The sequence below is a fragment of the Urocampus carinirostris genome, chromosome 6 (genome assembly GCF_059441175.1).
Source record: "Urocampus carinirostris isolate Australia breed hairy pipefish chromosome 6, RoL_Ucar_1.0, whole genome shotgun sequence".
NCBI lineage: Eukaryota > Metazoa > Chordata > Actinopteri > Syngnathiformes > Syngnathidae > Urocampus > Urocampus carinirostris.
The window spans coordinates 582,146-609,414 of NC_142354.1; the positions used below are offsets into that span (position 1 = coordinate 582,146).

Below are 27,269 nucleotides of genomic sequence, written 5' to 3' on the forward strand. Positions count from 1 at the left end.
AGCAGCTGCTAGAGTTTGCATCTACATATTTATGTGAGGCTTCCTTCTCAACAGTGATGCTGATCAAAACGAAGCAAAGAAACTGACTGTGCCTGGAGAAGAGCTTGATCACTGCAGTTGCCTCCTTGCCACCAAGAATGACAAAGATCCTCAGTGAGGTGCAAGCTCAAATGACTCATTGTAATATTTTAAGTTCATTTTTTCCTGTTTATTAATCACTGCTTGTTACATGCTTTTCAATTTAAATCAAAAGTTCAATGCAAAGTGATTCACAAGCATCTTCTTTCTTATCCTAAAAGAGTTGACGATAATTATTATGTGTGAGCAATTTTTTATTTATGAAGTTAATTTATTTTGTAAACCAAATATGATTTATTTATAATTAAGTTATAGATTTATTTATGTGAACTGATTTTTGTTATATATTTATATATATTTTTCTTATTTATTATTAGCAGCATTTTGCACATTTGAGCTATAAATGGTTTCCTCAAAGTTCTACGTAGTGTGCGTTCAGGGATGCTCTTCTGTCCATCTTGGTTGTAATGGGTGGTTACTTGCGTCACTGTATCCTTTCTTTCAGCTCGAACTTGTCTGGCCATTCTCCTTTGACCTCTGGCACCAACAACGCCCACAAACCTGACGCTCACTGGATATTTTTTTTCTTTTTCAGACCAATATCTGTAAAGCCTAGAGATGATTGTGTGTGAAAATCCCAGTAGATCAGCAGTTCCTAAGATACTTGGACCAGGCCTGCTGGCACCAACAACCATGCCACTTTCAAAGTCACTCAAATTAAGTTTCTTCCCCATACTGATGCTCGGTTTGAACTCCTTAGGATGATCTCGACCATGTCTACATAACTAAATGCAGTGTGTTGCCACCATGTGGTTGGCTGTTTAGAAATCCAGTGTTAAATATAAGTTGGACAGGTGTACCCAATAAAGTGTATCATCGCATCTGGAGTCTAAGGCACATTTTTTGGGGGAAATCATTTTATAAAACCCAATACCAAAAACATACATGTCATCTTGAAAGTCAATTTAAAATAAGAGAACATGGGCTGATTAAGTTCCTACGGTATGCGAACCAGGGTTCATTACGTTGTGGTGAATGAGGGGTTAGGGGGTGATAAACCCCGACAAAGCAGTGGTGGACGGCCCTGCGTGTTGAAGTAAGTGGGGGCTTTTCGCTCATACCTGAAGCTGTGCGTGCTTTTGACAAAATTCTTCCCATTTCGTTTTAACTTTGTATAATGACAATAAAACCATTCATTCAACTGCAAATATGTGTTGTGTTCTGTTAATTATAGATCTATAGTTGTTATTCTGTTACAAACATATACTTTCAGTTGGTAATGACAACATCTGGATGCTCAAAGTTTGCCCCCCTGGGGGCTTTCATGCAGGTGTGCTGCTATTTTGCAGATTTACACTTTTCGCAGCTAGTTTTGGTCCCCATTAACCGCGAAAACCAAGGGATCTCTGTAATAGGCAGAAAATACTGAAACCTATATTTCTTTCTGTGTGGCCTGGTACCAAATGACTCACAGCCTGGTAAAGGGAGGGACCCCGGAGGTTCGGGAGCACTGCAAAAAAGTACTGAAAAGTATGAATAAGTACTGAAAGACATAAGTAGTAAAAAAAAAACTGGGAAGAAGTTGAAAATGTATGTAATCAATAAAAATGCTACATTATCGAATCTTGGTTTTGCAGAATCAGTAATGGCATCAAGCATGAAGTAAGGAGTCAAGAATGAAAAAGGAAAAGACAATATAGAAAATATGACTGAATCAGATGAAAACTGTGGAAGGATTAGCATTTGAATGAGTTAACCCCTTAACGTTCATGTAAAATTCGCCTAAGATCACAATCCAAGACACACCCAAAGTAAATTAAATGCTTTTTTTTTAACTGTTTGTAGAATATGGACAGTTGTCTCTTTTGAAAGGTAACACTCTAAAGTCTCTCAAACTGAAATAATCACTGCAAATGCTACTATTATTGAGCATTCTGAGTTGGAACACACTCTAAAAAAAGGTTTTATTCTCGCCTGAATTTTTTTTTGCAATCAAATTCCCTGCCCTAAAGACTTTCCAACTGTGAATTTGACTTCGGGAAGAGCTGGGAAATGTTTCCAGAAGTCAAAACATGATTGTGCACACTTTCATGTGATAATTCTACGTAAAAATGGATCCCAGGTTGCATTAACGCAGATTTATTTTTGGCTCTGGTTTCAATACAGCCAGTAAAATGTGTCAAAATACGTTGGGAATTTCATTGCCTAACCAATGTGTCAATACCATATAACTTGGTCACTATCGGCTAAAGATTTTTGAAGCCGAAGAAGGTCATGACATTGTTTTCAATACCGGCCCTCATAGGTTGTCACAGGCTAAGGGCTGTGAAAAAAAGCTTGCAATTGTCTAATAGTTGTGTCAATCCAAAGGTCAGAGGCTACACCAAAAGTCATCTGATAAGTCTGTTTATTTTTTATGGAGAGTATTGTAGCCAAACAGACGAATTACAACAAAATAGTTTAATTTCGAAATACAAAGGATGGAAATGAAAACTTTTATAGACACACCTGAGTGACTGAACTTGGTCACCTGACTATGTGAACTCCTGAATTAAGGCGGAAACGACTGATTTGTCAGCGGGGCTGCATTTTAGATTAGTTCAATGAGCATTTGTTTTTTATATGTCAAGTAAAACAGTATATGTTTTCTTCCAGGGTGTGAAGAATATTTTGACAATCCCAGTTAAGGAACATTTTTTCTACAATGTGGAACACTTTGAAACCAGACAGCAAAAACAAAAGACTGAAGGAAAATGGAGATACAAGGTGAGGTGTTTTAAAAAAAAAAACAATTATTTAAGTTTGTGTTCTTAGCCTACATTTGGAGTGTTTTTTCTATCTATGGGCCCGGTCACACAGCCGTTTGCGTCTTTATCGCGGGTAAAATTTTGCGTTTTTTTTTTGCCCGTGGTTGCCCGCGATGGAAAATGCGCAAAATTGGCCAACCCGCTGCTCATCGGTGGTATGCCCGCAAAACAGACGCCGGCGACTGTTCCGCTTCCTCATCGCGTCATTTCTGCGTCATTTTCTCGTATGGACCACGGGTATAAAAGCTCCCGAGCCGGTGTTGTGCCCAAATCCGACTCCTACGCAAGGTCACCCATTACACGTGTGCTCGGCAAATCGCGCTGTATATACGCGGAGAAAGGCGTTTGACCGTCACACGCGTAACACGCTAATTTCACGTAATAACACCACGATACAGGCGCAGAACATGCTATGACCGTGCTCCACCCACAATTACCCGCTGAAATTTCGCGTCCTACCCATGTGTAACCACGCCCTGGCCGCGGCCAGAGCACGTCGTTCCGTGTCATTTCCGCGTCATTTCCGCGTCATTACCTCGTGTGCCGCCCGCGGTTAACACGTGGTCTAAAGTTTTGAGCAGCGCAAAACTTTTTCGTGCGACCAACCGCGTGTGAATTTCCGACCGCGTGTAAAGCACTGCTGTATCTCGTCTATATGGCGATCTCAAAGCGTCCAACATCGTCTGCTTCACGGGCAGAAATTTCTGGCCGTGATTCAGCCGCAAACGGCTGTGTGACCGGGCCCTAAATAACAGATGGAACACATGTGCTTAATGATTTACCTTTGTGTATACGATAACTTGTCAAGGGGCAATACGCTATTTTGTTCAGTCAACGTACCCCTTGAACAGTGTTGAACAGTGCATGTTACTTTGAAAGTCAAATCAAGTCAAGTCACATTTATTTATATAGCCCTTAATCACAAAAATGTCTCAGAGGACTGCACAGGATTACAATTACAAAATTACACAATTACCTGATCTTAAACCAGCATGCAGGCAAGGAACAACACAAAAACCTCAGTGTGAGGAGAAAAGAGAAACCTTGAGAAAGGACCTCACATGTGGTAATCCCCCTTCCAGGATTGACCAGGGTGAATTACAATTAGCATTACTGTACACATAATAGTAAACATTAGGTAAGATGTTGAAAATGTCCGGAAAGTGCAAGACATCAACGACGCCCCCAGTCTGAAAACCAGTCCAGAAAGTCTATGACGGCCACGACGCTGCCTCCCGTCTCTGCCAGCTGGTAAATGCAGGGGTTGACATGCTGCAGGTCAGACGCTGGTCCGCTGACCCATCCAAAATCATCCTTCTCCTTCGTATCAGCCAGGCAGGTGTCGGAAAAAGACAGGACAAAACAGAATATGAGGTGGGCATCAATCATATGCTTTGGAATAGAAGTGTGTCTTAAGCCTAGATTTAAAAACTTCCGTTGAGGTTGCTGATCTCATTTCCAGAGGCAGGGCGTTCCATAACACCGGGGCCCGGATGGAGAACGCTCTCGAGCCTGCAGACTTCATGGCTCTCGGAGTCACAAGTAGACCGGCATTTTCCGAGCGCAGACTCCGTGCAGGAACATAGGGGGAAATCAAATCGGAGAGATAAGAGGGTGCAAGCCCATGCAAACATTTATATGTTAAAAAGAGAACCTTAAAGTCACACCTTAAGATGGCCAATACAGGAGTAATATGCTCAAATATTACGGAGGTGGTAGAAAGCTATTCTAGTAATATTTTTCACGTGTAACTGAAACAACAGATTAGAATCAAATATAACACTTAGATTTTTGACCGAGTCACTATGGGTGATATTACATTTGTCTAGGTTCAGGGTAGTGTTTGAAAACAACTGACGACAGTGAGCTGGACCAATAATCAACATTTCAGTTTTTTCTGGGTTAAGGCGTAAAAAAATATTTGACATCCATCTTTGAATCTCAGTAAGGCAAGCCTCCAGATTTCTACAACTTAAATGTCCAGTTTTTTCCAGTGGCACATACAGTTGAGTGTCATCTGCATAGCAATGGAAACTAATATTATACTTGCGGATAATGTCACCAAGCGGGATCATATAAATACTAAAAAGAAGGGGGCCAAGTACAGAGCCTTAAGGAACACCAAAGGGGACATTAGATTGTTTAGAGGTCTGATTGCCATAGTTAACATATTGCATCCTGTCTGACAGGTAGGACCTAAACCACGAGAGTACAGTTCCTGAGATACCAATGCGTTCTAGACGAGCCAATAATATGTTGTGGTCGACAGTATCAAAAGCAGCGCTGAGATCCAGCAGCAGTAACATTGATGAGGCACCGCAATCTATTGTTAAAAGGAGATCATTGGTTACTTTAGCCAGGGCTGTCTCAGTAGAGTGATTTGCCCTAAATGCTGACTGGACAGTTTCAAAAAGGTTATTTTCTGACATGAAGTCATTTAGCTGCTGTGCAACGACCTTTTCAAGTAATTTCGCAAAAAATGGCAGGTTTGACACTGGGCTATAATTACCTAGGCTTTCTGGGTCAAGGTTAGGTCGTTTAAGCGTGGGTTTAATGACGGCAGACTTGAAGGCTACAGGAACAATACCCGAGGATAGCGATATATTAATAATATTTAAAACTGATGGTCCTAAGATCCCAAACAGATCCTTCACCAGTGAAGCTGGAAACAGATCAAGCAGGCACGTAGTTTGTTTGGCCCTACTGACCATCTGTGTTAGATTATCAAGGGACAAATCATTGAAACTGGAGAATGTTTCTGAACAACCGCCGACACGGTCCATACCTAACACCTCCACATCTTTTATATAGGAGGAGGAAACAGAGCGTTCTTTTAAAATTTCATTCCTAATTAGTTTCATCTTTTTATTAAAAAATTCCATAATGTCGTTAGCAGAATAAGTGCAACCAATTGGGTTAAGTTGTTGTCTGGTAAGTTTCGCCAATGTGTCAAACAAAAATTTCGGATTATTCTTATGTTTAACAATAATCTTAGAGAAAAACGAAGCTTTAGCTGAGGCAAGAGCTACTTTATATTTCAGCAAACTGTCACACCAGGCCAGTCGAATAACCTCCAGCTTAGTAGTGCGCCATTTTCGTTCAATTTTTCTGCAACTTTGTTTGAGTAACCTAGTTTCTTCAGTAAACCAAGGTGTATTCTTCTTGGGTCGGAATTTATACTTTAGGGGCGCCACAGAATCAAGAACATTAACCAAAGCAGTATTGAAGTTGTTTGTAAGTGGGTCAACAGACCCAGTGTACGAAGGGAAGGCTGCAGTTACCGTAGGTAATAATTCTTTTAAGGCTAACACCGTTTTAGGGCGGATATTGCGACTGCTAAACCCTAAATTTTCGTTATCACAGTAACCATTAAACAGCACCTCACATTTAACAAGATAGTGATGAGAGATGGCATTAGGATACGGTAACACTGTAACATTTGAGGCTACTACGCCACGGGTCAGGACGAGATCTAGAGTGTTCCCATCTTTATGAGTGGGCACATCGACTATTTGATTGAAACCAAATGTATCAATCAGTGACTTAAATGCAATTGCAAGTGAATTTGATTTTGATGAGTTTATGTGAACATTAAAATCACCAATAATTACAACATTGTCCACATAAGTTACTAAGTCTGTTAACAGTTCCGAAAATTCTTCCAAAAAATTTGAGGTCCAGGTGGGCGATACACAACAACTAAATAAATTGGTGTTGACATTAAGGACCTCATAACAAGTGCTTCAAACGTTTTAAAACTAGTAGGGGTATTAGGAGTAAATTTCAACTTATCTTCCGACATAAGAGCAACACCTCCACCTTTTTTGCATGGTCGTGCCAAGTGCGAACTCACAAAGTTAGGGGGAGAAGCCTCATTTAACACTACAAACTCATTTGGTTTTAACCAGGTCTCACAAAGGCCAATAAGGTTAAGATTGTGTTCATTAATAAGGTCATTGACAAGTAAAGCCTTGGAGGCTAGTGATTTAATATTCAGAAGCCAAGCTTCAGCACTGTGGACTGAGCTGAAACCTTTCGCGAGCTTTGAACCTTAATGGCAACCTTAGTGGTAACCTCCACAGGATTATACTGCCGGTCCCGGGTCTTGTGCCTTGCATGACAGCAGATGCGGCCCGAATTCCATACCACAGGAATATTGTTGACAGGTGGAGAAGCAGGGTGACTATTGGTAGAAAATAATGTTATTTCTTCTCCCTCCTCACCTAACAAGGGAAAAACAGAGGTAAGAAGCACAGAAGAAGATGCTATAGCAGAGTATAAATCAGGGTGTATGGTGCAGTCTGTAGAACGCTCTAAACTACAAAATCTATGTGAATTGCATGAATCTAGCATAGCGCTAGTTAGCTCTAGCGTTACAGACTCCACACCCATGGATACAGGTTCACTAATCACCTGTGACCTGGCCTGCACTAGTGTACCCTGTCATTGAAGGCTTAAACAGTAATCTATATTTTTAGAAAGAGTGAGAGCACCTTCCCAGTAAGGGTGAAGGCCGTCTCTCCTCAGCAGGTCAGGTCGGCCCCAGAAAGCAGGCCAGTTATCCACAAACCTAAATCCCTTCTTATTGCAAAAACTTGCCAGCCACCCGTTTAGCGAGACTAGTCTGCTAAACCTCTCATCATTGCCTCTCGCAGGCAAGGGGCCAGAGACAATTACTCGATGCCGACTCATCTTTCTGGCGAGATTACAGGTCCTAGCAATATTTTTCTTTGTCATCTCAGATTGTTTCATTCTAGTATCATTAGAGCCGACGTGAATGACTATATCGGTGTAGCTAGCCCTGTCCTGGTCTCTAGGTTTGCTCGTCAGCTCCCTCAAATTAGCCTCAATGTCGGGTGCTCTGGCCCCAGAAATACACATATCCGTGGCTGGGGTGCTAAGCTTTATGTTACGGGTGATGGAGTCACCTATAACTAGGGTGCGGGAGCCAGTAGACCGGGGTGGAGTAGGACTAGCTAGGGGACTGAACTTGTTATGCGTCTGAAATGGCTCTCCGCGATGAGCATGCCGTTTAGGGCTAGTGCTAACCGGACTAGCAGGTTCGCTACAACCCACGCTAGCAGTGGTGTCCGAGGCACCTAACATTTTCCGTTTAAACTGCTCTAGCTCACGGACACGTCCCTCTAGAAGGGCTACTTGCCTACGGACACGGGAGCAACCCTAAAAGTATTTAGTTATAGTTACTCATTACTTCTTCCAAAAAGTAATTGAGTTAGTAACATTATATGGTATATTTTTTTTATATATATAATATATATACACACACCGTAAATTCCGGACTATAAGCCGCAACTTTTTCCCCAAACTTTCAACCCTGTGGCTTATTTAGTGATGCGGCCAATTTATGTAATTTTTCTAACGGCCGCCAGCGGCGCTCGCGTACAAAAGGTAAGATTTAGACCGGTGGAATATATGCGCCGAGGAAGAATGCAACTTCTTGGCTTGACTAGCGGCGAGAAATCCTTCACTAAAACTGGCCGCATGCGAAAGGCAACTTTTTCGCAAGTCTGCTAGTGGATCCTGACTGCGTGGGGCAGCATCAAAAAATCCACCATCACCGACGGGTTCCGAAAAGCCGTGACGGAGAGAAGGGCACACCAGCGACAGTGACAGCGCAAGTGAGGCTGCGGGAGCCTGGGACGACGTCTATATGACACTGTTTCTTTCCGACACTGAGGAAGACGACTTTGATGGCTTCAGTTATGAGGAGGAAGATGAGGACGGTTTACCGTGATTTTTACAAGTATGGTATGTTTTTTTAACAGACCCGTTTACTGTGTTGCGAGCGTGTTGCTAGCGTGTTGCTACCTGTCACCGGCACCGTTTGGGATGAAAGTTATATTATTATTATTAAAGTTTTGAAAACTCTCTCGGTGTACCGTCTTTTTTTGTAAATATGTGTAAGCATGTATAATGTGTATTTGCAACTGTATATTTTTGTAAGGTATTTATTTGTATTTATTTTGGACACTTATTCTGATATGTTTTGGACGGGCGAATTAAAAAGAAGGGGTGTAACAAACGCGGGCTCACGGGAAGTGGGGACCGGTAAAGGTGAGTGTTTGTGAACACGGCGGACAATAGTGGATATATATATTTTTCCCACCCTTACCTTTGGAAATATACACATTTTTCTTTGGATTACTTTCAACAGGAACTGGACTATGCCAGTCTGCATCAAACCTTAAGTACCGGTATCATTTCACGTTCATTTAGGCTGTGATTTTTGGACTGTGTACTTTAATGAAGGATATTCAGTTACAATCGCGAGACTTAAAGTCAGGTCTAGGTTACTTTTGTGATTGTGTTACATGTTTTAATATGGGCGCATGCGGCTTATATACAGGTGTGGCTTGTGTAAGTACAAAATCGTTTTTCCTCTTGAAATGTGGTGGGTGCAGCTTATAATCAGGTGCGCTCTATAGTCCGGAATTTACGATGTATATATACAGACGCTGCCCTACTTACGAACGAGAAAATCTATTGCGAGCCCTTCAAAAATGAAAAAAAACAGGAGTTATTTTGCTTGGATATTAAATGTATTAGGAATGTGCTCTCTGTCAGGGGATGACAGTGAAGGAGTAAAGTGAGGGTACTTTCAAATGAACATATCCATGAAGAGATGCATAACTCTAGGACAGCAAATACCTTTACATTTTCTTGTCAATATTTAATTGAGTAGTCTATGCGACATAATTTTTTTCTTTCATCCACAGAAATGTAAACCAGATTCCCTGTTGAAAATGGAAGAGGAATGCAAATTTGACAAGACGCCAATCTTGGGGAAAAAAGTCAGCTTTACACCGGCGCACATGACAATTTTGGGGTATGTACAGGATAACTTTTTTTTTTTTTTTTACATCACATATTCAAATCAATAGGAAAGCTATTTGGTAATTACAAAACAAAATTACAGATACAATGTATATTGGGTTACAAATGGATAACAACTAGGGCTGCACGATTTTGGGGAAAAAACCCAATTGTGATTTTCGATTTTAAAAGAAAAGTGTTTTCTCTACTAGTTTTTTTGGAGGGGGGCGAGTACTTAACCGTTGGACGCATGACCTACCGTTATATCCACTCCTCCATGGATGGTGTCAAAAAGTAGTAGGGGAAAAATAAAAACACTTATGGCATCAGGTCATGAACATGTTTTTTAAGGAATACCTGCAATATGACCGTTAGATGTTACCTTAAGTTACCTTACTGTTGATATTAAGTGATCCAATGTTAGGGTGCTTGAAACGGTCTTCAGGTTAACTAAAAAGATTGTCTTTATGCTACTTAATGTGCGCTTAGTACCAAAATCAAAAGGCACAGCAACACGTAGCGCAGCACAACATAGTAAGTAGTACAAGATAAGTTGTTATTTTAGAACTGCAAATCAAACGAGGTGCCCTTTGCGCTAATAAGTAGTAAACAGTAGCTCTCAGCTTGAAAAAGCTTGGAGACCCCTGCCTTATGCCCTCCTGGGTCAGATACCTGTCTGACAACACAAACATTACTACCTTTATACACATACTAATCAATTTGCTCCACCCCATGGAATAGATAAAGATAACAGTGAATGACACGAATTCATTTTACCTCTACACTATATACAGTATATAAAAATGGCAAATACTGATTCCTTAAATGATAAATATCATGTCAGGCTGATTGGCCACTACAAATTGTTCCAGGTGTGAATGATTGAGTGAGTTGTCCCTGTGTGCCCTGCAACTGGCTGGCCACCAGTTCAGGGGTGTCCCCTGCCCGACGATAGCTGGGATGGGCTCCGGCACCACCGCTACCCTGCTGAGCATAACCGGTGTAGATAATGGATAAATGATAAATACAAATATACGACGCACATCCATCCATTTTCTTTGCAGCTTATCCTCACTATGATCACAGTGGCATACCTGCCAAGTACCGTATTTTCCGCACTGTAAGGCGCACCGGGTTATAGGGCGCACCCCGAAAAAATAGTTTTTGGTCCTATTTTTGACATACATAAGACGCACCGGATTATAAGGCGCTACAATGGGAACGTCGACAAAACAGTCAGATAGTTCAGTCAAACTTATTACCCCCTTAACATTGCCAAAGCTTGCAAAGACGCAAATGTGTGTCGAGAACACGTGCGGATGCGGTGTCCGTACGATGTCACTCAAATGCATCGTTTCAAATATCATTCAGAAGGTTAAAGTCTTGGGATTCAAGAAATGCCAACCATTCCTTAGTTTCTATTTTCTTTTTCGCTCGTAACTTTACTGTGCATTTGACACTAAACACTGAGTTTAATTTAAAAATAAACACTCCATTCCATCAATTATCTGCACCGCTTATCACAGAAACATCGAGTTCAGTCTGAAACAAGATGCAGGGACAATATAAAACCCGGAGTAGCTCACTGAAGTCGTTGTGTTCATAATAATGTGCAGCCAATGTCCTCTTATATCCGTGAGTGTAGTAAATCCAGGAGAATAAAATATTTACAAATACAGAATAGAAAAAAATGCTTTCTGTATGCGGTCAGCCACGTGCTATACACATTCATCTTTTTCGGCCAATTGCAGGCTTTGTTTTGCCGTTTAAGCCAATGCCAGCCTGTAAATGATAAAAAGGATCCGCCCCTTGACCTTCGAATAACTTTAGCCAATAGTGAGCGATTCAACTGATGATTGACACATCTTTTTCGGCCAATTGCAGGCTTATTTTTGCCGTTTAGGCCAATGCCAGCCTGTAAATGATAAAAAGGATCCGCCCCTTGACCTCCGAATAACTTTAGCCAATAGTGATCGATTCAACTGATGATTGACACCTTGGTTAGCCAATGAAACGCCGGTAAATAAATCCCAGCATACACCGCGGACTACTTGGCGTTCGGGGGAAAATTTAGTCGGCGGCTGCAAGATAGTTGGAAAACTTTGCGACTTACCGGTAATGTTGATTCATAAATAAGGCGCACTGTATTATAAGGCGCATGGTCAGCTTTTGAAAAAAATAAAGGCTTTTAGGTGCGCCTTATAGTGCGGAAAATACGGTACTACGGTTTTGCCGTAATGAGTACAGTTTTCTTGAACCCACTACGGTATTACGGTTGGGTCACAAAAACTACGTTTCGGTCTTCGGTGCCGTCCGTACACTTTGAAATACTTTCTATCATATCGTTATGGGGTTTAACGCACAAAAATGCGTTTATCCGAGGAATCAACTCCTTGCCCTGAAGAATTCTCGCGCCGGCGTGATGAGGGGGCCCTATCGTGGATGCAGTGCTGGAGGCTAAGCGGCTTGCAGCGTTATAAGTCTTCTTTACAGTCCGTAATCATAGTAAATGTGAACCCTTTACCAAATAAGACCGACGAACTGGCTGTGCTGGTGAAAAACATCAAAGCGTACAGGGAGTGCAGTTTTCTGTGTTTTACGGGAACGTGGCTCACGTCTAGCATCTCGGACGCTAACTTGTAGCTACCTGGAGCAACCAGTAGCTACCGGAGCTAACCTCCTCTCCGATTCCCGGCTTAGCGTGTGACGTCATCCACTCCGCTAAACGGAACTCCGGAAAACGAAAAATCTCCATCGGCATACATCGCAGGTCATTGACTCTGCAATTTATTCAAAATTATTATTATTTCATATCGAAACTGATCAAAATCAATTATATAATTATTCACTCACAAATATACTGGAATATCTCAAATAAAAAGTTTCCAAATTAAACTGAAAACCAACACTGAATAATATTACTTCAATGATAAAAAATTAAATGTTTTGTTTCTTATTGTATCAAATATTGAAAAGAAAAGAAAACTATGAGGGTTTTCTATGACATTGTTATAATAAATACATTATTGAGCTGTAAAGAACTTTCTTTTGATTGAATCGCAGTAAGGCAGGCCTCCAGATTTATACAACTTAACTGACCAGTTGTCTCCAGTGGCAGGTACAGTTGAGTGTCATCTGCAAAGCAATGGAAACTAATTATATACTTGCTGATAATATCACCAAGCCGAAGCATATAAATACTAAAAAGAAGGGGGCCAAGTACAGAGTCCCATGGAAAGCCACAGCGGACATCAGAATGTTTAGAGGTCAAATTGCCGTAGTTAACACATTGCGTCCTGTGACAGGTAGGACCTAAACCACGAGAGTACGGTTCCTGAGATACTGATGCATTACAGAAGAACAAGTATTATGTTGTGGTCCACAGTATCAAAGGCAGCACTGAGATCCAGCAGCAGTAGCATTGACAACGCACCTAAATCTATTGCTAAGAGGAGATAATTGGTTACTTTATCCAGGGCTGTCTCAGTAGAGTGATTTGCTCTAAATGCTGACTGGACAGTTTCAAAGAGATTATTTTCTGACATAAGGTCATTAAGCTGCTGTGCAACGACTTTTTCATGTAATTTTGCAAAAAAATTGGCAGATTTGACACTGGCCTATAATTACCTAGGCTTTCCGTGACAAGGTTAGGTCGCTCAAGCGTGGGTTAATGACAGCAGACTTGAAGGCTACCGGAACAATACCCGAGGATAGGATATATTAATGGGATTTAAAACTGAAGGTCCCAAGATCCCAAACAGATCTTTCACCAGTAAAGCCGGAAACGGATCAAGCAGGCAGGTAGTTGCTTGGCCCTACTGACCATCTGTGTTAGTCTATCAGGGGACAAATCATTGAAACTGGACAACGTTTTTGAACAGCCGCCGACAAGATCCTGACCCAAAACTTCTGCATATTTAAGGTAGGACAGGGTTGCAGACGTTCATTTAAAATTTCATTCCGGATAAATCTTTTCTATTAAAAAATAACATAAAGTCATTAGCAGAATAATTCAATATTATTTGGGTTAAGTTGCTGTCTAGTAAGTTTTGCCATTGTGTTGAACAAGAATTTTGGATTATTTTTATGTGCAACAGTAATCTTAGAGAAAAATGATGCTTTAGCTCAGGCAAGAGCTATTTTAGATTTCAGCAAGATTTCACACCAGGCCAGTCGGAAGACCTCAAGCTTTTTAGAATAGAATAGAATAGAATATACCTTTATTGTCATTGTTACAAAATGGGTTAACATATTGTGACAACGACAATTGTCGATTTTATGTTTCAAGCCAGGGTTTCCTTAACGTTCCGACGAAGTGGGTCTTCACAATGTCACCAGTCACTAAAATACGTCATGCCACATATAATTGGAAGGCTTAAACTCTAACAGAAACATTAATATCAGTCCGAAAGAAGCATCCGACTTTTTAATTGACACCACTGTATGCTAATTTCAAGCTTTTGTTCTCGATCCAACTGCGTCAACCTATGCGAGCCTGGATTGGGAGAAAAAAACCCCGACATAATCTACTTCAGCATCAAAAATCTTGTCTCCCCCGACTCGTGTTTTAAAACGCTTCTAGAGTTTTCAGGTAGGGTTTGGTTTAGGGTTTTGGCCCCCGACTTGGGATTTAAAGTGCTGCTAGGGTTTTTGCCCCCAACTAGGGTTTTAAAGCACTTTTAGGTTTTCCAGCTAGGGTTTTAAAGTGATTTGAACATTTTGAGATAGGGTTTTAAGCTAAGGTTCCTTCCCTCGACGAGGGTTTTAACCCCTTAACGCTGCTGTAAAATTTGCCTCAAATCCCAATCCGAGACGTACCCAAAGTAAATTGAATGCTGTTCTTGAACTGTTTGGAGAATATGGACGGTGTTAGTCTCTTTTGAAAGGTAAGACTAAGAAGCTTGGTCCCAAACCACTGCAAGTGTTACTAACACTGAGTAATCTAAGTTGGAGCACACAGAAATAGAAGGTTTTTATTGTCACCTGATTTTTTTTTGCATTCAAATGGCTACAGATGAATGTAGCATGGGCATATTAGCTGGAAAATAGGTGTGACAATAACATGAAGCCTTACATGGTACCATGTCAAATTTGATCACAATCTGAAAAACTAAACATTGGATTTTACAGATTTTTCTAAGGGTAGGTTTAACACTAAAATCTTTGCAAATGTGTATTTTTTAGATATTGTGAAAGAGTTATTAATGTTTGACTTCTCTAGTGCTGCAACACAAATCGATCAAATCGAGTAAAATGGATAATTAAAAGCGTTGGCATCTAATTAGATCATCAATTCGTTGTATCACGTGAATAATGAGCCACAAAGAACGTTAAATCAAAGCAAATTAGAGTGCTTATTATTTCATATCATATTCCAAAATGTAACCCTCAAAAACAAATTTGTTGACAACACTTTGAAAGTGGGTTTGCTTACATTTTTGAAAACAAATCTACACAAATGGAAATCTATTGCTTTTTCTTCTTTGTTTTGTATGATAAGTCAAAATTTGATATGATCTTGTGGATAAGGTGGCAGAGAAAGAGAACCTTACATATTTGCAGGTGTATAGCATACGTTTTAATGCATTTTTTCATTATCAAGTTAATTGACAAACAATTATGTATTTTTTATTGTTTTATATCATACAATATTTTGTTTTGTGCACTATCTGTCCAAAACTTCAATATTTGAATAAAAAAGAGGGAAACTAGAAATCGGATTCATCGATGAATCGAAAAAAATAATCGACCGATTCATCAATTATGAAATCAATCGTTAGTTGCAGCCCCAGACTTCTCTTTCCAGAAGTCAATCAATAATATTGTACACTTGCACGAGATGAACGCGCATAAAAAAACTAATCCATGGTTCCATTTATGCACATTCATTTTCGGCTCTGATTTGAATACACATGAAAAAATTGTATACATTTATGTAAGGATTTTCATTGGCTCAAAAAATGTGTCAGTAATCGTTCGAATCAGTTTCTACTGGCTGAAAATATTTGGAGATACAGGAGGCAATATCTGTTTTATCAAACAGACCAGTATAGGCTAATGCGAACTGTGGAAAAAGCCTGTTATTTTCCGAAAAGTTAAAAAGGAGTTTTAGGGCGAAACAGATAGCATGCAACAAGGAAGCAAGAATCTTTTTAGGCGAATGAATTTTTTATTTGTCAGCATTATTGTGTGTTTTACACAATTGGCTTCTCTGGATTGTCTTGTATATAACGAGGCAACTTTTGCGGACATTTAACTCAATTGACGGCCAGGGGACGTAAATGGTGAGTTATGCCAGCTTTCTATTTTTGGCGTTTTCTTGTTTCAGACTGATCGTGATGTTTCTGTGATAAGTACATTTTGAAATTACCATTATGTCTTGAATTCCAAGAGTTAAAGCTTTCCAATGATATGTGGCATGATGTTTTTCAGTGATTGGTGACATCAAAAACTAGGGCTGCATGATTAACCGAAATGGAATCGATATCGCAATGTGACTTAGTGAGATAGGGGAACTGCAAAACACTGCGTTTTTTTGTTTTGTTTTTTGTTTTTTCAAAGATTCATAGCTTCAGTTTGTTATTTGAGTAATGGAGTGTTTGGCCAACAAGAATTGTTACATTTCGGGGTTTAACAGCGCCGGCCAATAAGAAGCAGGTTTTAATGGTACCAGCCAATAAAGGCGAGACAAAGTTTGCAAGACGCGTGTGCGCAACTTTGATAGGCTGGTCTAAGCTCCCAGTCAGTCAAACAGCCCTTTCACAAGTAGCCACCAAAACAAACGCCACAGCTCATCGCTTTAGTGGCTCGTTAAATTCATTAATTAAATGAACTAACTAAATTGGTCTCTGCCGAAAGTCAGCAAAGCGCAAAGAAAAGCTAATCACCAGCGGGTGCTGCCTGAATTTTTATCGCGTCTGGGAATTGACTGAGGCGGCTTCGGAAGGGAAAGCTTAACAGCTAGATCCATTACCCATGAAACGGACGACTTGGAGCTACTACTTGTGGAAAACCGCTACATTTGTGACTCTTGCATTTTAATCAGCACAAAGACCCAAAGCTAGCATGTAGCCTGCCAGCCGCTCTCTAAATAGCTTTCTTACAATGAAAGGAGTAGCCCTCTGATTTCGATGTACTTTGTAAAATGACAAGAACAACTATGTATTCTACTGCAATTCTGTTTAATCTGTAGATCTATAGTTATTGTTACATTTGTATACTCTCAGTCAATAAGGACATTAGCCCGAGGTATGTTTGCATGTTACTATGTTTAAGTTCTCCCCAAAAACAAAATAAGCACAAAAATGCACTTTTCTTGTAAAATCAAAATTGCAATACAGATCTGAAAAATTGCAACTAGATTTTTTTTTCCAAAATCGTTCAGCCCGATCGTACAGACACGTGGTAGTTTATGAACTGTCCGGCGGCCTGCTTGCGGTCTGTCAGAGCGTTAAGGGGTTAAAGCTCTACTAGGGTTTCAAGCTAAGGTTTCAGCCTCCCTCCTAGGATTTTAAAGCACTGCTAGGGTTTCGGCCCCCATCTAGGGTTTTAAATCTCTTCTAAGGTTTCCAGCTAGGGTTTCCAATAGGCCTAGGTGACAAAACAATAATGATTATCGTCATTTAATTTTTGCCACGATAAATAGTAAAAATGTTCAATAAATCTTCATTAAAAGTAATTACACTGTAATTACAGCATCTTAAAAACTGAAAAATGGGGCGGTAATGCAATGAAAACAGAAGTTACAGACCAACACTGAAGGACCGGCCAATCATTTCTCGGGAAAAGCAGAAGAGTGGCTCACAGAGTGAATCTGACTACAAAACAGTCAAAATTAATGTTAAAGAGATAAAGGACACCCAGAAAACCCATTCAAAACATGCTAAGGTATTCGTAGACAGGAGAGTTGTTTAAGTTACATAAGAGTCTGAATAAAAAAATAATGATAATGAAAACGGTGAACTTTGCTGACAATATGTGCCAACCAAGACAACCACAGAGGAAACATAGAATAGAGAATAGAATAGAATATACCTTCATTATCATTGTTACAAAATGGGTTGAACATATTGTGACAACGAAATTGGACGTGGCACTCCAGTTACACATTTTGACTGTAAAGATAAAAGATTTAAAAAAGATAAAAATAATTTGGATATATATGAACACAAAATATTTACACAAGAAAGTGTGGGCATTTCAAACCAGAAGATATTTACATTGGGTGTTCACTTACAGGGGATCGTAGTAGTGCAATATGATGTAGTGCAAATAGGCAAAATTGTAAAAAGTAAGAATAGGCATGAATAAAATTTCACATCTGTATGAGGTAGTGTGTTTGCATTGGCATTGCACCTTAAAGAGCATTTGTGGAGAGTTTGTTTTTTTTGTGCAGTGTGTATTTACGGTGGTGATGGCTCTGGGGAAGAAATCTCTGAGTCTGTTTGTTTTTGTTTTGTGTGACCTGTAGCATCTGCCGGAGGGCAGCAAGTCAAAGAGGTGGTGGCCAGGGTATGAAGAGTCCTCAATGATGTTTTCTGCTCTGCTGTGATAGCGAGAGCAGGCAATGTCCTCCAAACTGGGCAGAGAGCAACCAACGATTCTCTGGGCTGTGTTGATGACCCTCAGGAGTGTTTTCCTGTCTGCTGCCGTGCACCCAGCATACCACACCGTAATGCAGTATGCCAGAATGCTTTCCACTGTGGCTCTGTAGAAGGACACCAGCAGCTGCTGTTCCAGATAATTTTTCCTGAGCACTCTCAGGAAATTGACCCGCTGCTGCGCCTTCCCTACCACAGCTCTGGGGTTTGCAGACCAGGAGAGGTCGTCGGAGATGTGCACACCCAGGAATTTGAAAGAGTAGACTCTCATTCTCCATTTATAATGAGTGGTGCTGGGTTCTTGCTTTTCCTCCTGAAGTCCAGTTTGATTCTTTTGTTTTTGTGGTGTTTAATAGTCGGTTGTTTTTCGAACACCACGTTGTCAGTGACTCCACCTCATACCTGTACGCCGCCACGTCCCCTTCAAAGATGAGGCCGACCATGATGGTATCGTCAGCGAACTTAACAATTGTGTTTGTGAGGTGGGTCGGTGAACAGTCGGAGGTGTAGAGGGTTAAAAGCAGGGGGCTCAGTACACATCCTTGGGGGAGTGTGAGGGTGAGGGTGGGAGAGACGTGGTGGCCGAGTTTCACGGACTGTGGGGTGTTTGAGAGGAAGATTATCCATTAGCAGATGGAGGAAGAGAGTCCTAGGTGAGAGTTTCTCCATCTGGATGTCCGGGATAATGGTTTTGAAGGCTGAGCTGAATTCCAGGAAGAGCATTCTGACGTAGCTCCCGCTGCTGTCCAGGTGGCTCAGTGCGGTGTGAAGTGCGGTGTCTATGGCGTCATCAGTAGAGCGGTTTGTCCTGTAGGCAAACTGATGGAGTCCAGTGTGGGTGGTAGGGAGTCCTTGATGTGCTCGGACACTAACCTCAAAGTACTTCATGACCACAGGTGTAAGTGCAACAGGCCTGTAGTCGTTGAGGCTTTCCACTACTGACTTCTTGGGAATGGGAATGATGGTGAGGTTTTGAAGCAGGGTCGGACGGTAGCCTGTGACAGGGACTGGTTAAAGATGGTGGTGAAGACCCCAGCCAGTGGTTCAGTGCAGTCCCTGAGTACCCTCCATGGCACTCCATCTGGGCCAGCTGCCTTCCTGTGGTTTACAGTTCTCGGCACAGGTCTTACTTCATGCTCCTGAAGTCTCAGTGTGCTGCTGCTGGTTGTTGGTGGGTGTGGTGTGACTGCTGGTGGCCTTCCAGCTTCAAAGCTGGTTAATATCTGGAACTAGTGAAGCATCAGCCGCAACAGTCGCCAGGTTGTTGCCTCTGTAGTTTGTGATGTGTTGTAGACCCTGCTATATGCTGCTCGAGTCATGCCTTTACATCCTTAATGCCTCTCTTCAGGTCAGCCCTGGCCATGCTGTAAAGAGACACTTGTGAGGTCCCTTCTCAGGGTTTCTCTTTTTCCTCACGCTGAGGTTTTGAGTTGTTCCTTGCCCGCATGTTGGTTTAGGATCAGGTAATTGTGTAATTGTAATCCTGTGCAGCCCTTTGAGACATTTTTGTGATTAAGGGCTATATAAATAAATGTGAATTGACTTGACTTGAGGAAGGTGCGAACTCCGCTGGACATCCAGGGTTTTTGGTTTGGGAAGACCCTGATTTTTTTATTTACCGTGACGTTGTCCATACAGTGTCTATTATAAGATAGTACAGTAGTGTACTGTTAGGTTCAAGTTTCCAACATTTATAATAAAACGCTCTGCAATATAGGACAAAGAGAATCGGTTCTTTAGAATTAGTTACTTTATTAATCATCATATTGAGAGCCGCCGAGATTCTGCTGTTAGACATCTTTTCGCTCGCTCTGCCCTGCTTGCTGCGCTCTGGCTCGGCTCGGCTCTGTCTCTGAGGATCTCCTCGAAAAACCTCCCTTCTAATATTCAGTTTTTGCCTTTGCTACGTAGAGTTGATTAGTCTTCTTTCGAAGGCCTGCTTTCCGGCCGATGATGGAAGGTTTCCTTTGTCCTGGGTCAGACTCCCTTTCCTTCCTCTCACGCTCTTTGGTGAAAAACAATCTTGAGTTATGGGATGGCAGGTCAGGATGTATTTCGTTGGTATGTGAGAACAAAAACACAGTCTGTACATAAAAACACAACTCATGGCCTTGAAGAGTAGTTTACGGGCTGAGAACTCTTCAAAATGGCTGAGAACACATATAACATATTAAATGTCAACTGTAGGATAAATACAACCCCATCATGTACTCCTGGAGGTCATGATGTTCTAATACCTCCCAGCAAGTCCGGTGAAAAAAGTCCTGCAGCTGAGAGAGAGCTTCCTCATGTTTGTATTGTCCTTGATGCAGGCTTTGTTTTTCTCCAGAAGGGGGTGTATGAGGGGGTGAGGATCAGACAGAGAGAGTCGAATCCAGCTAGGTGGGGGGGGGGTAAGCTCTGTACGCTTGTTTGATGTTACTGTAAACACAGTCCAGTGTTTGGTTCCCCCTGGTTCTGGTTGCACAGTCCTCGTATTGAATGAATTTGGGAAGTACAGTTCTTCAGCATGCCTGATTAAATTCGCCGCGACGATAAAAGCTCCGTCGGAGTGTGGAAGCTGCTGTTTGTTGATAGCAGCAAGCAGCAGAACGGTGAAACGTAAACCACAATCACGATGACCACATTTAGCTCTCTCGTCGATAGAAGGGTCTACAAGATACTGCTAAAACCTCTGTATCGGGTGAGCAGTCTGTCTCAATGATTCTGCTGTCATTGCACCACTCGTTATGCACGTAAGAGCATAGTCCCCCACCCCTGTTTTTACTGGATTCTCCGTCTCAGTCGTGCTGGTGTAGCGTGAGTCCTGCTAGTTGGACTGCAGCGTCGGGGATCCGCGGGTGAAGCCCAGACTCTGTAATAAGAAAAATACTGAATTCTGGACGAAGCTGTTGGTAGCGATCCGCAGCTCCAATTCACCAATTTTGTGAACAATGGACCTGGCATTGGTCGGAAGCGCTGGTTTGTGTGGTAGTCTTCATAGCCTAGTAGCTAGGCCCGACCGACAGCCGCGCTTCTGCTTTCGCTCCCTCCACCATCTCCGTCGCTTGTTGAGCAGGCTGGTCACCCAGGGAGATCCAGGTGGTCTCTGTATATCCCTCGGGATGTTGTGGGTGTTATTGTAGCCGTGAAAGGAGTCAAAATCTAGTCTTAGGGCCCGGTCACACAGCCGTTTGCGGCTGAATCAGAGGCGGACGCTATTGGACGCTTTGAGATCGCCATACAGACGAGATACAGCAGTGCTTAACACGCGGTCGGAAATTCACGTACGGGTGGCAGCGCGAAAAAGTTTTGCGCTGCTCTATACTTTAGAGCACGGGTACACAGCCTTTCACGGGCGTATCGAGGCTGAATCACGGCCGGAAATTTCTGGCAGTGAAGCAGACGCTGTTGGGCGCTGTTGGACGCTTTGAGACCGCCATATAGACGAGATACAGCAGTGCTTTACTCGCGGTCGGAAATTCACACGCGGTTGGCCGCGCGAAAAAGTTTTGAGCTGCTCAAAACTTTGAGCACGTGTTAACCGCGGGCGGCACACGAGGTAATGACGCGGAACGACGTGCTCTGGCCGCGGCCAGGGCGTGGTTACACATGGGTAGGACGGGAAATTTCAGCGGGTAATCGTGGGTGGAGCATGGTAATAGCATGTTCTGCGCCTGTATCGCGGTGTTATTACGTGAAATTAGCGTGTTACGCGTGTGACGGTCAAACGCCTTTCTCCGCGTATATACAGCGCGATTTTGCCGAGCACACGTCAGTTGGGATGGACATGGATCCCCGTCACCGTAGTGACCTCGTCTTAATCCATTTTTATTTCTTGACATTTATTTTCATTTCATAACAAGATAATAAAATAAAAATGAAAAACTATTACAATAATAACATATTGGCTTCTCCGGTGCCATAGCTTGCGTAGGAGTCGGATTTGGGCACAACACCGGCTCGGGAGCTTTTATACCCGTGGTCCACACGAGAAAATGACGCGGAAATGACGCGATGAGGAAGCGGAACAGTCGCCGGCGTCTGTTTTGCGGGCATACCACCGATGAACAGCGGGTTGGCCAATTTTGCGCATTTTCCATCGCGGGCAACCACGGGCAAAAAAAAAACGCAAAATTTTACCCGCGATACAGACGCAAACGGCTGTGTGACCGGGCCCTTAGTCCCAGGTTAATTTGTTCCATTTTTTGCCAATCATGTGTTAAACATTAAACATCCTCTCCTGTTACGAGCAGTATTAAAACCTGATACTGTGGACATACTGATTTTTATGGCCTGTAACCTTTAAATAAATGTCTGTTTTGTTAGGTAATTTGTATTTCTTTAACTGAACATTTTGTCTATTTTTTGTTGACATTGTAAGACCCATTAAGGCTTCATTATGTTGCTGAGTGTAAATTAAAATTATACTGTGCATATATATATATATAAGATATATATATATATATATATATATATATATATATATATAAATATATATATAAATATATATATAAGATATATATAAGATATATATATATATATATATATATATATATATATATATATATAAGGTCCCACAGTTGAGTCCCACAGTTGAGTGTGCATGTCAGAGCACAAACACCAAGCATGAAGTCAAAAGAACTGTCTGTAGACTTGCGAGACAGGATTGTCTTGAGGCACAAATCTGGGGACGGATACAGAAAAAATGTTTGCTGCTTTGAAGGTCCCAATGAGCACAGTGGCCACCATTATTCGTAAATGGAAGACATTTGGAACCACCAGGACTCTTCCTAGAGCTGGCCGGCCTTCTAAACTGAGCGATCGGGGAAGAAGGGCCTTAGTCAGGGAGGTGACCAAGAACCCGATGGTCACTCTGTCAGAGCTCCAGCGTTCCTCTGTGGAGAGAGGAGAGCCATCCAGAAGGACAACCATCTCTGCAGCAATCCACCAATCAGGCCTGTATGGTAGAGTGGCCAGACGAAAGCCACTCCTTAGTAAAAGGAACATGGAAGCCCGTCTGGAATTTGCCAAAAAGCACCTGAATGACTCTCAGACCATGAGAAACAAAAGTCTCTGGTCTGATGAGACAAAGATTGAACTCTTTGGTGTGAATGCCAGGCGTCATGTTTGGAGGAAACCAGGCACCGCTCATCACCAGGCCAATACCATCCCTACTTTGAAGCATGGTGGTGGCAGCATCATGCTGTGGGGATGTTTTTCAGCAGCAGGAACTGGCAGACTAGTCAGGATAGAAAGAAAAATGAATGCAGCAATATATAGAGATATCCTGGATGAAAACCTGCTCCAGAGCACTCTTAACCTCAGGCTGGGGCACAGGTTCATTTTTCAGCAGGACAACGACCCAAAGCACACAGCCAAGATCTCAAAAGATTGGCTTCAGAACCACCCCGTGAAAGTCCTGGAGTGGCCCAGCCAGAGTCCAGACTTGAATCCGATCGAACATCTCTGGAGAGATCTGAAAATGGCTGTGCACAAATGTCTCCCATCCAACCTGATTGAGCTTGAGACTTATTGCAAAGAAGAATGGGCAAAACTGCCTAAAGATAGGTGTGCTAAACTTGTGGGATTATATTCAAAAAGACTTGAGGCTATATTTGCTGCCAAAGGTGGATCAACAAAGTATTAAGCAAATTATGTAAATGTGATTTCTTGGTTTTCTATTTTTAATAAATTCCAAAAAATTTAAAAAAAAAAAACTTTTTCACATTGTCATAATGGAGTATTTTGTGTAGAATTTTGAGATAAGAGATTACATTAATAGTATTTGGAATGAGGCTGTAACATGACATAATGTGGAAAAAGTGAAGCGCATTGTGTGTTTATTATATATAAATATATATATATATATATATATATATATATATATATATATATATATATATATATATATATACAGTCATACGTCTACTTACGAACGTCTCTACATACGAATTTTTCAGGTTACGAGCAAACTGCGTAAAAAAATTACCTTGATGTACGAATTTTTTTCTAGGATACGAATAAACAGACCAGTACCCTCCACGCAGCCTTTTGGCCCTCCACAGTACTGTACCTGGCAACCCCATTCGTATGCGTGAGCGCCAGCATGCTCATGTATCTACTGCTTATTCTTTGTGTCCACTTCCGGTCCCATTTCCGCTTTCTAAACAGTACTGTAATTTACTGTATGCTAGCGATACAAAACATTAACGATGGACCTCAAGAATGACATTCGGAAAAGTGAGCAGCAAGGAGAAAAGAAACGGACGTTGCATCAAAGGAAATAATTTAACGATATAAAAAAAAGAGGCGTATTTGTGAATTTGCCCAAAATATATAGCGAAGGACGGAACTATCATTTCATCTGCCAAAATTAAGGACATCTTGGCAAAATTCTCAGAATTCTCATTTACCCAGAAAAAGTTTTGACTGGTCGGGCTATTGCCCATTATGATGACGTCTGCCTCGCGCAAAAGCCAGTCAAAGCAGGTCATTGGATCGGTTCTTCAAGAAATAGAACGCAAAAAACACTGAGGACCAGTAAACAAAAGAGGCCAGTTAAAAAGTAAGAGAATATTTTTTATTATTTCCTTTAGACTTTGATTTTTTACATTATGCGCCTCTCGTTTTAGGTTTTTTGTGTGGTATTGTAAATTTAACATGTACTTGTTTCATACTTTGGCATTTCTCGGAACAGATTAGTCAATTTTCATTAAAAAGGTGCCTCTACTTACTAATTTTTCAGGTTACAATTCTACTCCCGGAACAAATTAAATTTGTGAGTAGAGAACGACTGTATGTATATATATATATATATATATATATATATATATATATATCTCATCTCTCATTAGCCGTACCGCTTATCCTCAGTAGCGTCGCGGGGGGGCTGGAGCCCATCCCAGCAATCATCGGGCAGTGGGCAGGGGACACCCTGAACTGGTTGCCAGCCAATCGCAGGGCACACAGGGACAGACAACTCATTCGCTCATTCACACCTAGGGACAATTTGGACCGGCCAATTCACCTGAAATGCATGTCTTTGGAATGTGGGAGGAAACCGGAGTGCCCGGAGGAAACCCACGCAAGCACGGGGAGAACATACAAACTCCGCACAGGAAGTCTGGAGCTGGATTTGAACCCACGACAGGTTCCCATGACATGAACTGTGCCGCACAAGCGCTAACCACTGCGCCGCCGTGCTGCCCCTTATATATATATATATATATATATATATATATATATATATACAGATACAGTGGCTTGCGAAACTATTTGGCCCCCCTGAACTTTGTGACCTTTTGCCACATTTCAGACTTCAAACATAAAGATATAAAACTGTAATTTCTTGTAAAGCATCAACAATAAGTGGGACACAATCATGAAGTAGAACACACTTTATCTTTAATCTTTTTTAAGAAATGGGTAACGAAAAATTGGGTGTGCAAAATTATTCAGCCCCTTTACTTTCAGTGCAGCAAACTCTAAACCTCAGCATGAAAAAAATTACGAAACCTCGAGAAGGGACAGCACATGAGGTAATCCCCTTTCCAGGATAACCAGGCTGCAATGGATGTTAGGGGCATCAAAAAACTATACACAGAAATCAAAGCATCTCCAATGTAGTGGTTTCCTACTAGTTGTGGCTCCAAAATATGGTTTCATATCTATAAGACCTGGTGTTGGCAAGTTACAGGGTCTGCAGCGGTGGTTTTAAAGAGTTGTTAGCCTAGCTGTTAGCAGTAGGCCGGACCAGCAGCACTGCTCTTGCCTTCTCCCAGACGCCGCCCAAGTCACATCTGGAACCTGATAATAAACCCACGAAGCACCCGCTGGCGATCATAATTGTTTGCCCCCTTCTGACTTTTCATAGAATTCGAATGTATTTAATGTTGATGCTTACACTGATGGAGACACACATTAGATCATTCTACTTATATATAGTGACAAAAAAGTATTATTATTATTATTATTTTCCCTTCATGGTCTCAATTGGGTTTCTTTTTCAACTTTTTTAAATGCTGGTTACCCTTTTATCAGTATAAATGTTGACATCTGCTTGGGGTTGCACTCCATTATGGTTTACCTTTTTTTTTTTTTTTTTTTTTTTGCTCTGCTTGCTTGCTTTTGAGGTACTTGAGTATCTAATGCTGTACAAACAAACAGTGCAAAATAAGTAATGTTTGACACTGAACTAAACCGACTTTTACCCAGACATGCCTTCCTTTTAATAAGCAATGGGTATGATAAAGAGTGTGTTGTTGCCTTTTTCTGTGTGCTCTGTGATTGTGTGCTCAGTCCATGATGTCTCTGTTCCATGTCCAAAGCTGTGAATATTTCAAATTACCTGTAAAAACAACATAAGCGTCCTTTAATATAAATGGAAAAAGTCAAATATGAAAGGCAGACAGGTATGCGTAACACAGGCATGTCCGAAGTCCGTCCCGGGGGCCAGTTGCGGCCCCTGATCACATTTTTAAAGGCCCACGGGCTGTGTCATAAAATGAATATGTGGCCGACCAGTAATGTTGACTGCAGTATAAAAAAAGAAAATAAATCACCATTTTACCAGATGATGGCAGTAGCCCTTTGGCCACCTTGCCATTGGGTTTTTGTGAGTATTTTAGCCCACCCCATTTCCGACATAGTGACTGTGAATAAAAAAGGAAAGCTGACTTTGAGGGCCGCCGCTTCCAGGACAAGTGGAATTTTGAGTAATTTTTCACAACTATGTCTGCCTAATTAGCGAAGAGACTGTGGCTTTTTGAATATAATATCAAGATGCAATAACAGACAAAACATGCTTACTCCAAAAAGCTAATTGAAAACAAACGCTGTGAATGAGTGAAGAACCTAAAATATCCAACAGAGAGCGCTAAACCACGGCCACCATAGTTACGGCATCAATGTATCACACAAATAGGGCGGCCAAAAAAAGAGCGAGAGTCTCTTTTTTTCGTTATTCCTG

The 27,269-nt window shown here is 41.5% G+C and overlaps 1 protein-coding gene across 6 annotated transcripts in view; it reads left to right on the forward strand.

Moving 5' to 3' along the window:
• Window positions 1-27,269, forward strand: part of phf2 (PHD finger protein 2) — a 104,947-nt gene that overhangs the window by 55,192 nt on the left and 22,486 nt on the right. For all 6 annotated transcript variants that reach the window (XR_015850650.1, XM_088337373.1, XM_088337370.1 and 3 more), the window contains 2 exons: window positions 2,734-2,844; window positions 9,623-9,732. Coding sequence is in view for 5 of the 6 variants with exons in the window: in XM_088337373.1 (XP_088193499.1) it covers window positions 2,734-2,844; window positions 9,623-9,732 (221 nt within the window). In the remaining variant the exon portion in view is untranslated. The remainder of the gene's footprint in view (window positions 1-2,733; window positions 2,845-9,622; window positions 9,733-27,269) is intronic.